This window comes from Anser anser (assembly GCF_964211835.1).
Source record: "Anser anser genome assembly, chromosome: 1".
NCBI classification, from domain to species: domain Eukaryota; kingdom Metazoa; phylum Chordata; class Aves; order Anseriformes; family Anatidae; genus Anser; species Anser anser.
The window spans coordinates 16,170,527-16,186,877 of NC_139720.1; the positions used below are offsets into that span (position 1 = coordinate 16,170,527).

Below are 16,351 nucleotides of genomic sequence, written 5' to 3' on the forward strand. Positions count from 1 at the left end.
TGATTTCATTTTAAAACCAAAGATTAAACCAAGTGAGAGTGTTTTGGTTCCCGTATTTTGAATTGTTCAAAATAATGGTAAAAACTTCAGCTCTTCAGCTTTTACACTGCAAGACAAGAATCCAATCCGATATTAACAGCAAATTGCCTTTTTCATAATGTGGGTTCATTTCAGTAAAGGGAAACAGCTTTTTTATGCTTTGTTTGTGCTCTGATATGCTATTGGACTCTCAGAACATAATTTAATGCAGTTGATCTTGAATATCTCCTCAGAGACTTCTAACTAGGTTGTTTTGTGAAAGCAAAATCAAACACTGAGAATCTTTGATTGCTTTCTGTAGTTCATTTCTTCCCAAGGGCGAAAGAAGTATTCATGGCACAGTTTGTAGTCTTGTTTAAAAAGTACAAGTTATTAAGCTGAATGGAAAACATTAACTGATGAATAGATTTTCTTTGCTTCAGTTGAAGGTAATGCAGACAACTTATCTATAACTTTTTCAAATTTATGTATAATTTACTGTCAGCCCCTGTCATAAAAGTTCTACACAGAGAAAATTTTGAAATCGTAGTACATCACATAATGTTCTAGACTCTCCTGGAAAGCATTACGTTATTTGAGTGCTACTGCCTAGAAAAGAAATTTGATTTGCAAGTTAGACAACAAAAGTAAATTATACGTATATTTTTACCTACCTACACACAGTCTTCCTAGCAGAAAATCAAGACGACTTGATTATGAAATAGAGACATGGAGTTGGAAGGTGAAGTATGTGAGGTTCCTACTTCAGTACCATTATTTTATGGCTCCCCTCATGTTAACTCTAAAGCCGTAGATTTCTACATCTGTGTCTTCAAGAAGTACAGCCTTTCATTAACACCTTTGCAAGAACCACAGCATTCTGGGTTTATGGCAAGTTGTTAAGTGTTTTGCAGTTTAATTCTTATTTTTTGTCTCAGGTTTATACCTGCACAGATGTCTCCTCCTTTGAGTTACAGTGGTGTATGTAAATCATGGTTAACAAGCAGTAAAATGTGTGTAGAAAGATACTGCATGGCATATTTCATCATACGTTTGTCTGAGAAAGTTACTTGCATGTTTTAAGTTGATAATTACTGGGTATCTGCCATTCTGAGCTTGCAGTTATAAGGGAGATATAAATAAGATGGTATATAAAACTAACAGGTTAATTAAGCACATTAGTGTCTATAAGGTGCTTACAAAACAGGACTGCTTATTTTTATTCTCTTCAATTAATAGTTATAAGGCATTTGGGACATGATCTTTTTTATTCTGTTACCTTCAAAATGCGTAGTGTGAAGCAGCTCTATGTAATAATTAGCAGTAATTTTAGATAGACGATAAAATTAAATTAAAAAATAAAATTAAAAAATAAAAATAAAATTAAAGACGATAGAATGTTTGTGGAAAACAGTATTTTTCCTTAATATGATGTAGATTCTGAAAACAAAAGTATCAATATATTATTAAGTAAAACTAGTTTTGCAGAGACTCTGCCTTAGTTACTTTGTAAGTCCTTATTCAGTTTTTCTTTTTTTGTTCTATTTCAGTTCATCAAACTCTGAACTTCGTATAGAGTGCTTATTTTTCATATTGTCTTTCCTATCCCAAAGATATCCTATCCTCAAAGACTTTATCTTACAACATCTGTATGGGATCAGGGAAAGAGTTATAATCACAGTTTTATTCCTGACTGATGAATGCATGCAGAAATCAAATTCCATATTATTGAAGCGTCTGGTAATGTTAGGTGATCAGTTTGAAATGTACAGGGCTCTTATTTTTGAGATTATTCAACACTTCTGTAACACATTTTTTATTAAGATCTGATAATTCCAGCTGGATTTGTGAATGCTCAGCTTTTCTAGAAGTCTGGTCCTATGTTTGTCACACACGCTAAAAAAAAAGATTGCAGGTAGTGACCAATTGTGGACATTTTGGTTTAAGTGACCTGGCCAGCTTCTACTCTGTAGTCAAATCAGAAATAAAGAGATGGGAAGGGCAACGTTCACTAGCATCACCATTGTGGGACAGACTGAACACTGACTGTCAGTTTCCGAGCAGCTTGAGGGCTTCATTCAGGTAAGGTAGTTGGAGCAACATGCTCTATTAAGTTTTTCAGAGCAGTATTTCAGAATTCCTGTTGAGTGAGATGTTCCTAAAATCATTATTTTTCATAGGTGGAACGGAAACTATTCTGAAGGTTTTTTTGTTGCAGGAAATCTTGAATTTCAACCACTTCTGTTCCCTGTGTGATCCTAGCCCTTTCCCAGAGCAACATCTGAGGCCTCCAGCCCTTCCCACTGATGTCCCCTTTACTCTCGGAGAATCAGTAGACTCTGACGGTGTTTGGGCAGATTTGTCATGGTGCTGGTTGAGGGGATTGAATCCCATCTGCTGGGTTTTGGTTTCCATAAACGTGGTTCATTCTTAGCTGTTTCCTCTAACTTTGGGGTGCTGGAGGAATTGGCTCCAGCACACCTGTTCATTTCCGACCTCTAAGTCAGAAACCAAGATTCAGCCAGCATCTGTGCAGCCCTCCGTGACTGAAGCCGTGTAGATACCGGCATATCACCCCAACAGTGGACCCTGAAGGTGTCAAGCCAATGCAGTCCATCCTAATACCATCCTCCAGGAGAAAGGGTGCAGTGTGGAGGTCCTGCTGCTGCTGGGTAGTCTCTGGGATACCTGAGTGCCGTTGCCATGCCTTGGCTCTGCATGAGCTCTGCACTCCTGGAAGATTTCTTCAGGACTATTCCCTTCTCAGAGGGCAACAGTGAGTGACAGAGAGGGCTCTTTTGACAAGAGCGCTCCATGTTGTGGCTGAATATTTTGAAGCCTCGTTTGATGGAGAGTTCAGCTGTCAAGGTGTGGGTTCAGTAGGCTCAGAAGCACGGCCCATCACTTTTAAGCGCCTTGTATTTCGAAAGGGACTGTGAGACTTAGTCTTGGAGGGATTTGTGGGTCAGTGTGACTGAGTGCAACGAAGGGGTTGGCGGAGGACAGCCATCAGTTTTGTTAGGATGACTGTGAGCATTCTGAGCTGCTTCTTTTTGCTCAATGTATTTGCTTGCTGGGCTTTGAGAGCCTTAGATGAGTATCTGATGAAAGGTCTGAGCAGCTAAGGAAGAAGGGCAGGGTCTGGATCCACCCTCTTTCCACACAGGTGGAGTTTGTTGAAACATCTGGGAATTATGGACCCGGATTGTGCTCAAGGTCAGAGGGAGGGAAGGAGTACCATTCCTCAAGGTGGTGCACAAGTCTGAAACAGCTGCTGGAGACCACTGCACAAAGCAGAGACACCAAGAATGACTTGAAGGAGATTCAGTTTTAAACTGAGGTTTCTACATTTCATGAGCAGATGTGGATTGCTTTATGTGGTCCTGGCAATTTTTGCTGCCTTTATTCCACTTCAAAGTGTTTTTTAACAGCTCATTTATTTGTGGCCTAAATAAATTACACATTTAGTTATTGTTGTTTTTTTTTTTTTGTCTGTCCCTGGCTCTAAAATACATGTAGAATTTCTCCAGTGGTTTCTAAATCATTCTGAAGTCCTGAAATTAAAGCAGCTTATTATGGAAGTTCACACTGGTGCAGCCATTTTGCTTATTAACCCTGTACAAATTGCTGCTTGGTCAAAACTTTCTGTTTGCTTGTTTAGAAATAATTCTAAAACTGCAAACTGAAAAAGATGGTGCCCTGCCTCCATTTCATCATCTATATATTGCAGTGTTACCTTAGAGAAAATTTGGGTTCCAGATTAAGAGGATTTGGGAGGTGGTAAGACGGTATCACCCGGTGAGGTATCATCTACCTCACACTTTAATTTGATGGGTAAATGAAACTGGGCCATAGCAAAAGGCTTTCAGGTTGATGGATGTCTATTAGAGCAATGAATTAGGACAACATGTATAATTGTGTACGTGTCTCTGTTACAAGGACGTGGGAGATGGCTCTCCGTGAATCAATATCGTTACAGCCGAGCCTGGTAAGAGCTTCTTCCAGTGTGCCTGTGGCTGAATGTAATTCTGTATCAGCCTTCTTGGCCTCTTCAAGTCGTATGCACTAACCTCATCTGCACATGGGGATTGGTGAAGAATACAATGACTGCTAAGTAACAAAATACTCCCCAGTAAATAGGAGCTCACTGAAAAGATTGTTTTTTCATTTCTGCTCGAAACATCACAGTGTTTGTAGTATTGCAAAAATGCGTGGGAAACCATGTCTTTGCTGAGCTCAAAGGCTACACACAGAAGTATGATTTATTAAAGAGCGAATTATCTCATTGTATACTCCAAATTTTATCACCAGTGCCAACACTTTGTAGTTAGCTTTACTTAGCATTATGTAGGCTTTAAAACAGAGCTGTAAGAGTCCCTATTTTTTTATCTCTTTAGAGTGCTTAGCATCATTATTCTGCTTCTTTTGATTTTACCTCTCTGAAGTCATAATAGGTGTGGTTTTTTCCCCTTACACAGGGCCAAGGCCTGTAGAATTTGGCCTTTATCAGTCACAATTCTGATGGATATTGATGGGACATACTGCCCTTTTGGGGAGCAGGGAGAGAGAAGCCCAAGGATTTTTGTGAGCATGACTCTGCCACTGTCTGTGGTGTGCCTTTAGAAGAGGAGGGGGGCAAAAGGGAGGGAGACTTTCTGTCTTCCCTTTAAACAGTCCAGTATCATACTGGTGACAAACGCAGCTTATTCTCAGGAACGGATTAATGTTATGGTATGATGAGAATGATTTGTCACAGTCACCGAATGGTTGAGGTTGGACGGGACCCGTGGAGGCCCTCTGGCCCAACCCTTCTCCTCAGGCAGAGACACCCAGAGCACTTTGCACAGGATCACATCCAGGTGGGCTTTGAGTATCTCCAGAGAAGGAGGTTCTGCAGCCTCTCTGGGCAAACTGTGTTCAGTCACCCCAAGGTAAAGAAGCTTTTCCTCATAGTCAGCTGGAACTTCTTGTTTCAGTTTGTGCCCGTTGTCTCCTGTACTATCAGGTGGCACCAGTGAAGAGACTCTAGCCCCATCCTCTTGAGATCCTCCCTTAAGATAAGATCCCCTCTCATTTCTTTAGTCTCTCAGCCTTTCCTCATAAGAAGGACGCTCCAGTCCCCTAATCATTACATCTTAATTTATCACATCTCATTAGAACCTCAGTGGTTAGCAGAGCATATACTCTTACCTCTTCTTCTACTTTGCTGTTCCTCCTTTGCAAAGTAAAATTCATTTGAGATAATCCCCCCGTTGTGTTACTCTCTTAATTAACTGGTCCAGAAGGTAGTAGGGCAGAGAAGAGGAATGCTTGGGGGTGCTCTAGTTGGTAAGGAATCACGATTCAAATCAGAATTCAGAAGCATTGTTTTAAATAACATATTTTTTCATAGCACATCAGCAGTATATCTGAAGGCGGTCTGATTTCTCCAGGCTGTGCCCTATTCCTTCTCTACCTTAAACATGGGACGACAGGAATTAGCGTGCTATAGCATACAGTTCCTCCTAACATACTTCTGCTCTTCTTGCTCTCTAACTAAAAGTCTCAGCTTCCTCAGTTGTAAGGAAACACAGATTCTGCATGTGTTGGTTCTCGTTTTGTTAGTTCTCCTTTTGATATAAACGCCAGCAGAATTTTACACCTACATACTTGCAGGTTACCTTGACAACGCCACAGGAATATTCAGTGTCTCTCCACTGCGAAGCTGCAGTGAAGCTGTAATCACCATTGGAATATTGATATAAATTATTCATTGTTTTCTGCTGTATGTGTCTTATTTGCATTGAGGAATGTATCATGCAGTCCCTGTTGGTTCCCTAACCTTTTACCCTGACTCCCCAGTCTTCTCAGCACATGCCTAAAACATCCATCAGTATTTTTCTCTGTCTTTGTTGAGGATTGATTCACTGATTTGTATTCATAGAACAAAGTAGTTCTTAATCCACTGTGCTCCATTCTCCATGCCCGCTTTCACTGGTTTCTCCCTCCATCTTATTTCTACTGTAATTTGCGTTTTTTTTGAGAGTTGTGTTTCTCCAGCAGCAGGCATAGCTTCCCTCTAATTCCATGTGGCGTTCTGATAGAAAACACAACCCTGATCACTTTCTCAGCAGTCACCACAACAGGGACATTGTAGCACGAAAGAACATGGTTCATGGCACCAAAGGACATGGTTTAGTGATGGGACTCAGTAGGTCAGGTCAATGGTTGGGCTTGGTGATCCTGAAGGTCTTTCCCAACCTCAGTGATCTGTGATTCTATGATGACTCTCTGCTTCTAGTTCTGTGTTCTCTTTCTGTTGCTCATTCTAGTAGAGCTCTAATACTGCTTTCCTTCAATACCAGGCTTGTCAGATGCTAAAACAGAGGCAGCCAAAGATGTACTAGTGTCAGATGTTGTTTGTTCTATATCACTTATGATTTATATACCTGTATCTTGCTGTCTTCTTGCTAGGGCAGTATGGGATGTAACGGACTAAATGTTTCTGTGCCCCTCCTAAGCTGCTTGTTTTTGCATATGTCTGCTCTATTTCTGATGTTTTATCATGAGATCCTCCGCAAGTCTTTTCCTGTCTGGTGTTTTTCCTTCTCTATTCTAAAAATATCCTCAACTACTAAACAAAACTGCATCAGCTACTAAGATACATTTTCTCTCCTCAGCTCTGTTGAGTAATCCAAATGTCTGAGGTAATTTGCCTCAAGTAGTCCAAGCATATTCATCACATGGGTGAGACCAAACGAGTATTTCAGTTCTGAGTGACATAAATAAAAAAGTGATAAATTAAGAGTAATTTTTACATTATAAGCACGTGAAACCTTGCAAATTACAATGTAATTCTAGAGTTATCTTAAGCATGGAGGTAGTTAGTAGAGGCCACTGCCATTAGAATGTGATTGTTTTCTAGACAATTGTTGACTACCTAAACAATGTCATCTTGCAAAATTGCTGTGCTCACTTCCAGGTGCCCTATATTACATATTAAAGTTTATGCATATGTAGTGTATGTGTGTAGTTCTGCATTAGACTACTTTCTCGTTAGTGTGTGGGCTGTTGATAAGAGAAGTCCAAGTGAAGGGCTGCTCTAATAAGCCTGTGCAAGTCCTGTTGTCTCAACTCGTTTAGATAAGCTCAGACGTCTCAATGCTAAGCTTTATATTTTACACGTCCTGATGTCTCTTGTCAGCTCACACAGCTGTGTCTTTATGATCCCTTTGGTGGAGGTCAGTCGGAGTTACGCTGTACTCTGACTGTACATGCCAACACCACACTAGCAATTTTCATTGCCTGTCAGCATTTTGGTGATGTTGTACCACCACGTTGACTTGCTGCTTCAGTACTTTGCCATCATTTCAAATCATGCTGTATAGATATCTGCTCCTTTGCATACTTCATCTCTGTGATACTTATTGTTATCAAGTTCATGGCACTGCTTTTAAATATGCGTATTTCCAAAGTTCACCACTTATCTGACAGATGAGAAAAATGCCTGTGATAGATGGTGTTAACGTAAAACATATGATAATATACCTCAGTTATGTGTGATAATTTTGATACAGGTTTATTCTAAGGTATTAGCTACTACTTTGTTTTTCTCGTTTTTTTTTTTTTTTTTTAAGATGAAGCAAGTGAAGGCAGGTTAACAAACTATTCTGCTCTTCATTAGAATGAGTGGCCTGGCATCTGTGAGGACCCTTTTACTGTCCCCCCAGCCAGGGCAAAGCTTCTCCTACTTCATCTGGCTGTGACTCAGGTAGAAATGCTTGTGCTTCTCCGTGCTGGTTGGAGGGAGTCCTTGCTTACCTCATGTAGAACAGAAAAGTCCTTGCCTTGCTGCCTGGAGGTTAGCTGAAGCTTTGCCTGGCAGGATCACTAGGAGACCTCTCTGTTTCCACTGAAGGCTCACTCACAGCTGTAAAGCTTGAAGGTTTTTGGTTTGCTCTATTCTGACTGACTGCAGGGATATCAGTAATGACAATACCTCTTCATAGCACATTGTGAACAAGACTCACCTATGCTAATAGTCAGAGGTGGAAAATGGCTTTAGGGATTAACTGCTACTCCCTCTCAAACCACAAGCCACGCAAGGTGCCTTCCTTACTGGCCAGACACAGAGTTAGCTAATTAAAGCACAGCTTACGAGCCTTTTCTTTTATTAGGCAAAGAGTGGTAGAAATCCCAGACTGAAGGCTTTAGTCAGCTTGTTGCATTGGGTTTACAGTTTAGATTTAAAATGTATTTGCATAAATCCAACATCTGTCTTAGAGGCCACAGCTAAACTGATGTTTGTGAAGGACTTCAACATGCTCTGGGGTTTTGCTGCCTCAATCCCTTCAGACGGGGGCGTTGTCTGGGGCAAGCTGTGCCTCTGGGAGGTTCCAAAAGGACTGAACGTGGGTGAGGAATCAAGACGTGTTGATCTGTACTAAACTTCTATTCCATATGGGGACCAGCCCATTTCCTAGCGGGCAGTTGTCTGCAGCACGGAAGCCAGCACCACACTTTGTACAAATGAAGGCAGGTTTGAATCAGGAGGGAAGTCCAGACTTGTTGTTCTTTTACAGAAATTTCAGTGTCACCTCTTATCTACTGGCGGTCTTTTCAGTTGAAGCGGGTTCTATTACTGCCACCTTTTGTATAGCTGGACGCAGAGGCTTCCTTCTCCAGACGCGTGGAGGTGGCTCACACAATGCACAATGTGATCACTTGAATCTGAGTGCAAGCCAAGTTCCTTTTATTTGTGATCCATGAAAGAAATCAAACATTCAGAGGATTAAGATCCGTTCAGTAACTCATTGCGTTTCTCCTAAGTGACAAGTACACAAAGGTTTAATGTAAAGTGCTGTCAGCTGCAAGGCTGATTAAATACCATGACGTGTATGCAACCTAAAGGTGAAATCCATTCTTGTAGTCAGAGCAACATCCCTCCTATTTTGAGTCTTGCTTCAGTATTAAGCACATAAATCTTATTTTGGCTCCTGCACAAGAGTGAATGTCACTAATCTGCAGAACTTCCTCCATTTACATTCTTTTGAAGTGTCTTCCTCAATGTTACAGAACTAAATTTTTGTCTGTGTGTACAACTATTTGCAGGAATATTTCCAAAAGGATCTCTGGCAGTCACCTGCTCTGTTTTTCAGAGTGTGTTTTGGACACCATGTTCTTTCCAGCATGAGCTTGCAATACCTCCAGCCTCTACCTCCTTCTTTTGATAGGATTTGGAATATTCGAAGCTGACATCCAGCACCAGTAATTACACGTTGCTTGTAACACTTACCAGGCATCCATCTATCTGCTGGACTGTTTACAGAACTTCATTTAAAAGCTGGGAAAATTAGGCTTCAATTTTTTTTTTTTAAGAACATTGTCACGTTAAGCATGACAAACATTTTATAAATATGAAGTCACAAAACGGATTATAACAACTAAGTACGTGGCTGATATTTATAGGCTCTATCCAGCAAAGCAACCTGTGCTAGGTTCATTTTGCTAGGATAAAAAGCTCACTTTCTTTTAAAATGTAGTTTTAACAGCAGTTCCGTGGGAAAAGTCACTTACAGGTTACCCGAGCTCGCTGTGTAACTTAGGAGTGGTAGGGATGAGCTTGTATGTTAGGAAGTAATCTGGTGGTTGCATTTAAACTGACTAGTTCCTGCAGAGGAGTGCCATTACTGTGTCCAGCTTGGCCAGTTCCCTCCAGCTTAATGCCCTACATTGCAGCTGTTCAATAAGGGATCTTTGATGGATGAACAGAATGAAAAATGTTTAGTATTTCAATAGTATTTTACCTAGGAATATCACAAAGCATGCTTCCAATGCCTGATGCTATCAAATTATGAGAGGTGACTTGGCAGCATGCACCTGGGAAGCCCAGGGCAAAATGATCTACCCAACCTTTCTTAATATAAAAAGCTTGGTACGAAAAGATGCTGACCTTTGGGGTGGGGGACAGCTGAAAGCCCTACTAACAACTGTATCCTCTCCACCAGGAAGAAGGCCTGTCCTCTCCTTGTTACTTTAGCACTCAATGAAAAACTCTCATTACAGAGTCCTGTGCTCTTAAGTGTCCGCATAGTTGACATAGCCAGCACCTCTCTCTTGAGGAGAAGGTGGCACTCCTTCCCATGCACTGTAGGCTCTGGCTTTTGCCTGGGCTTCACAACTTTGTCCCAGTTTCAGTGTGACCTGGACCTTCAGCCCTCTCCTGGCCTCTCTGTGATCTGCTCGTTCAGACACCGATCTTAGGGGTCTGGTCCTGTGTTTGCCTGCTTGCAGGCTGAGGATGTCACATTTTCATCCCTCCTCAGTTCACCATGGTGTCCGAGGTGAATATAAGTTTTATGCAGCATGGTGATTCTGTTCTACATTCTCTTGGAAACAATGCGGACTTCACTAGGAACTACCCACTTGCCAGAGGGAAGAGCATGAGCTGTTTTTGTGTACAAGTGTTCAACCCCCCCACCCCAACAAGGTAAAACAAAGAGCAATTAACTCGTACACCGAAGGTAGAACTTGTCTAAGTTCACTTAGGCAAAATTTAGACGTGCTTGTGTGAGCTTTATAATGACTGCCTCCAAAGGATGATTCACTATTGCAGCGCGCCACTGAAGGTGTTGGTTGTTGATCCCAGTATGAAAGGCATTCAAACTCTGTTAGGCATTAATTAAAATTCCTTTTATTGGAGATGAGAATGAATAAGTTGATAGCATAGATAATCACGGAAACACAGAATGGTTGAGGTTGGAATGGACCTCCTGAGGTCATCTCATCCGCACCCCTGCTCAAGCAGGGCCATCAGGTTGCCCAGGACCACGTCCAGCTGGCTTTTCAATATCTCTGAGGAGGAGACTCCACCACCTCTCTGGGCAACCTGTGTCAGTGTTTGGTCACCCACACAGCACAGAAGTGCTCCTGGTGTTCAGGCAGCACCTCCTGTGTTCAGTTTGTGCCCATGGCCTCATGTTCTGTCACTGGGCACCACTGAAAAGAGCCTGGCTCTGTCTTCTTTACACCTTCCCTTCAGGTATTTATGGATATTGATGACATGTGCAAGGCTTCTCTTCTCTAGGCTGACCAGTCCCCGCTCTCTCAGCTTTTCCCATACGTGAGAAGCTCCGATTTCCTCATCATCTCAGTGACCACCATGTCCTTCTGGGTGCTTGGAGCCCAGAGTTCTGCAGCATCAAATGGACCTCTAGTCACATACGGCCCTGATCCCATCCCTGCTAAGGTTCGTTGGCATTATGGTCTCTGGAGTTCTGATAGGGCTTTCTTAAAAGTAAGCAATTCCATTTATCATTTCTACTGTCAAGCAAAGGGAGGTTGGCATGATAACGTGCTGCTTTGCTTCAAGATAAAGACAAGGACATGCAGGTGGCGTAATTGCCGGTGCCAAGTAGGAGCTGCCTCCAGGCTCCTTTTTATGATTAGCCAGCAAAGTTTGTGCTGGGGCCAAGTGATAAGTGCAGTGCAGCACAGGCCTGAAGGCCAAGTTATATCTGCAGCACAGCCCAAGATGGTGCCCGCCCACGTCAGCTGTCACTAACTCCTCAAGGCACAACAGTCCTCTGGTTCAGTCTGCTGCATCTGCTTGTCTTAGGACAAGCATCTGAGACACACAGACCTGCTGGAGGTACCAGTTCATTATAGGGCTCCACTGACTACAGGGAGAGCCTAGGATGACTGAGACTTGGATGAGTAACTTTTAGGTGAGATGAGTCTTTTCTGCAAATAGTGCTGAGCAGTCCTCAGAACGCTGGATTTGCAGTTCTTTGTTCTTGAGGCTTTATATCGTGGCCTTGTGGGAGGATGTAGCAGGTGGGTTTCCTTCTGCAGTTCAGATGCGTTCACTAGCCTAGCATAGATGGGAGCACGTCTTCCCAGACAGGGAAGGCTTTTCCAGGCTTGTTCATCTGCCTATAGTTTTGCATTAATTATGCCCTATCGATTTTAGTTTCTGCTAAACATTGCTACAGCTCCCATGTGGCTACTTGAGGTACCTATAAAATGCTACAAAATGGCTATAATGGGTTTTGAACTTTCTGTATGTCCACATACATGGTGTGTCTCTGTGTTAATGTGCTGTCACTTTCTGCCCTGTGTAAAGCAAAAGTGTTGCACGGAGGATTAGAGAGCAAAGTCATGGGCAACTAAGGATTGTAGAAACCCAGAGCAAAAGCAGCCTCTCCTATTGCTGCCTCAGTGTCTACACTTGCTCTTCTCCCTGAAGTAAGGTGTCACTGGTGGTCTGCGAAACCCTGAATAGTCTGGGATCTTTGTAAAAGAGGGAAACTGCCTTGCTCGTTGTGCTACACTGCTGTGATAAAGGTCAGAAACATCCCTTAGGTAGGGTATGCCTGGTGGGACTGGCAGGCCAGGCTCTTGTCCAGAGCTTAATGTTCTTTCTTCAATTTATTGATCTTCCTGATCACGCATCCAGTTGATCCTTTTATCATCAGGACTGCCAAAGGTATGAAAAGACTAGGCCTGCTAAAATGGAGTGTTTAAGGAAAGGGGATTTTTTTCCTTCCTTTCTCAGGCTGGTTGATTTGATTCATTGCAGGAGGTATAATTATCTCAGACTGCATATCTGCTTGTATTTTGTACAAATTGTCAGGGCTTTGTTTTTAATTATACACATGTTCTTGTGTTCTGTCTGTTCTGACTATTAGAAGAAACAAACTGAACAGGAAGATAAATTCGTGAGTTGTTCATCATAAACTTTTATGTCATCTGATCAGTTCTAGTTATATTGTAAGTGATCTAAGGTGAATAAGTAAATCATCAGATGGGATGATACCTGAGCATGAATAATGCTTTAAGTTAGAGGCTTCCTTTATCTTTCTGTTTATTATTTTCTCCCAGATTATTTTCTTGAAGATGTATACGTGGCTTCTTATCAGAGAAAGCCACAAAGTGACTAGTGTGATTTTTTTGATCCTAATTGCGTTGAAAATTCAGTCTTTAATTCGGAGCACTTCATTTTCCATAAACTATGTTAATGGCTATAGGCTGGTTACATTCCACTCCGGTAACTGATCTATTTGAAATATTTAGAGGATGTTCACGTTAGTTCTGTGTGAGTGGAGAGGAAAGTTCAATGCAGAGTATATTGCAGAGAGATCAATTATTTATGTCTTTGGAAGGGTTGCTGAAACTTTAGCTGGCCCTAAAATCCCTTAAACTAGACACAGTGCAATAAACTGAGGCTGTTCCTTTTTGAATATTTGGTAAATATTATATTATTTATTCTCTCTATATTAACTCTTTAGTGATACCACCTTCTGCGTGAGAGAAAGTAATGGATACAAGACAACTGTAAAACATTCATTTCTCAAAGTAGTAGTGGTGACGCTGTCATTGCCTCTTTGCTGCTTATTTCATTAATGTCATCAAAGAACCTGGATCACTTTCCTTAGTGGAACCTGGAATTTCTTGAGCATCACCACTGATCAAGCTTTGCTGCCCTTGAAAGTGTGGAGTTTTTACTATTAACTTATACCAGGGGCATGGCAAGAGCTGGAGTTCTGCTAAGGTGATTCCAGCTGAGGTATTACAGCACCTAAAAATTAGGATCTTGGCACCAGAAGGGTGAAGGGAAGTTTTAAATACAGGTGGATTCCCTAGGCAGTCAGAGATTTAGGGCTTCAGGAGGATTATCCAGGAAACCTATGTGGTAGATGCAGAGAGCCACCTAGAGTTAAACCATAGGAATCTCTGAAGATGAACGTATGAACTCCTGCCTCTTAGGACATTTAGGTGCCGAGCTGAGAGCTAAACATTAAACCCCTTTATCTATAACGAGCCCTCTCCTGAGAGCAGGCACCTAAATAAGGTTAGAACCCCCTTTAATATGCTTTTACAGTGCTACTGAAGGAGTAGGACAGTTACTGCATTTTATATTAAAGAGCACTGAACACAAAAGGAACAACATAGATGATGTTTCTCATGGGGATTGGTACTAAAGTCTCCCTCTTTCCAGTTGTGGCCTCTGACCATTATAGTATATAATTAGGCTCTTTCCAATAATTTTCTCTTTGGACACATGATTGCTGCCTCTTAGAAACAATCTCCTTGCTTCATTGGGAAGATGAGAAGGTGCCCTCTCTTTGACTCCTCTTTAGCCTGGATGCTAGCCTAGAAAAATGGGAAAATGATTCCCTGCAAACTAAAGTGAGAACTTAGCCTGAACCCAGTTCTTGGAAGAGGCTTGTTGACTGTTAGCTTGATATACACCCCCTCATTTTGCATCTCTAGTAGCCACTGTGGTTTGTGTTGGACTTAAAACTGTTTCTTTCACTGTCCCTGCTGTAGTGGACCTTCTGGGGATTTAGAACTCATTTGGACATATCCGTAGGTGTGAACTGTGCCCTTACACTTTCTGTGTCGAAGTGTGCCCTTACACTTTTCTGTGTCGAAGATCCTTCAGTGCAAACACAGGCTCACTGTGATCTTTCAGGTTTCCTAGGAAGACGTCTCCATGGCTGGAGCTTGGGCTTCAGTGTAATCTTCTTGAATAGGAATGCCTACATTTGGAATATGTTTTACTTTAGATGTCAAAGCTGTCACTCTGCACTCTGAAACCATCCCAATCTGCTTGGAAAATCCAAGCTGAAATGGAGAATCTCAGGAGTAATGTTTCCCTTTCTCTCTCTTCCTTGGGTATGTTAAGGAGGGACCTTGTCACACAGAGACACAAACTTAAAAGGTAGGTCAGCCAAGAATTTATAGTTGTATTACACATTGTTTTCTAGAGGATAAAGCTTTTGTAACATAACTTTGCCCATCTGTGAGAATAACAGTGCAGTAATAACTGCAAACATACTTGGCAAAAATGGCAAGTTAGGTCTTGATTCAGTGGCATGGAGATGGGTTCCAGAATCACAAGCCTCATGTTTTTAGACTTCACCTTCCATGGAGAAAATGTTAATCACAGTCTATGCCAAGGAAGATAAGATCATCAGACTGTACCTGGAAGCAGTTCCTTGGGCACTTACATTGGACTAATCCCTTAACTTCTAACGCCAGCCACTTAATTGAGATGTATTTTCAGTCCCTTATTTATTTCAGGGTGCTTATAACTAAGTCTCTGACCCATTCAGATTGCTTTATAGACTTTCAGAGTGTATATTGATTAGTTACTATAATTCTTTAAAGCATTGTAGATGTCAGAACAGGTTAGCAGTTTTGTCAGTACAGTTTAGGTTGTGTAGAAGACCACAAATACTTCTGAATACATTCAGGAAGTATTTGTAAATGTTTCATGTGGATACGGCTTGTTCTGATTTTGGAGAAAAAAATTGGCATCAAAGCCAGACATCTTCCTTAACTTGATACCCAAAAGAGTGAAGCTGCCTGCTCTTCCAAGCCATCAATGAATTAATAGGTATTAGTACTGCCTGTTTACAACATGCAGTGTTAATCTACCCTTCCTTTGAATTGGTGTTGCTTAACATCTCCTACATGTTAGTCCTCTGTTTGGAAAGACAAGTGCCTGCTGTGTACTCCAATCTGTTTCATTCCACCTCCCCATCCTCCCTATGAGATTTCTCTAGTATTTTGCCAGTGTCATACACAATGTCAGGTGTTAAGAGGGGGGCACTGGGGAATCGTCCCCACCACAGGCTTCAGATTGCAGTATGTGTTGGTATTATCTTTCTCTCAAGCCTGTGCTCCAAGGGAGAATTCCTAAACCTTGGGAATGAGAGCTCGTTACTAGGAATTGAAGTGCAGCAAACTGGTACTTTTGATGCAATAAAACCATCAAACTGGCTGAAGAAGGTCCGTTTGTAGGATCTAGAATTGCCTCTTCCAATAAATACCTTGAAATTCCAGAAAACGAGGAAAAAAATCAGTACATTTTCTCAGCTTTCTGAACTTTTGACACCAAAGTTCTAGAAAAGAATTACTGGGCTTAAATCCTCTCTCAAAACCACTTCTCTTGTCAGAGAGCAAAGAAAGATAGCAACTGCAGAGCTATTACTGTCAAAGACATGACCCCACACAGCACAGAAGTTCCTTTTGGAGTCTAAAGAATGCTTTCTTTGAGATGGATGCCCAGACACTGTCTGAAAGGGAAGACTCCATAAGAAATCAATTATGAACAATGATTAAACTGGAGGAGAACTTCAGGACGAAAAGACTGGTTTTGTTGTTTGAACTGCTAAAAATTTAATGAAAACATTATTTTAACAAGAAGCTTACCAGCAAAGACAAGACTTCACTCCTTCTGTATCCAGTTTCTCGTACTTCATGCTACCTAATGTGTAGCTATCAAACACATGTAAACTCAATTATAAGAACATCTGACTTTTAACAGGCTTTAGCGTGTTTGTCT

General features: G+C 41.5%; 1 protein-coding gene across 2 annotated transcripts in view; it reads left to right on the top strand.

Annotated features, from left to right (window-relative positions):
• The window catches only part of ABCD2 (ATP binding cassette subfamily D member 2), a 49,044-nt gene that overhangs the window by 14,555 nt on the left and 18,138 nt on the right, over positions 1–16,351 (top strand). The window contains exon 7 of one of the 2 annotated variants that reach the window (XM_083847858.1): positions 2,237–3,708. The exons of the other annotated variant lie outside the window; for it this stretch is intronic. Coding sequence (XP_083703984.1) covers positions 2,237–2,246 — 10 coding nt within the window. The 3' untranslated portion in view covers positions 2,247–3,708. Of the gene's footprint in view, positions 1–2,236; positions 3,709–16,351 lie in introns of those variants that run through there. 2 annotated transcript variants of the gene reach the window in all.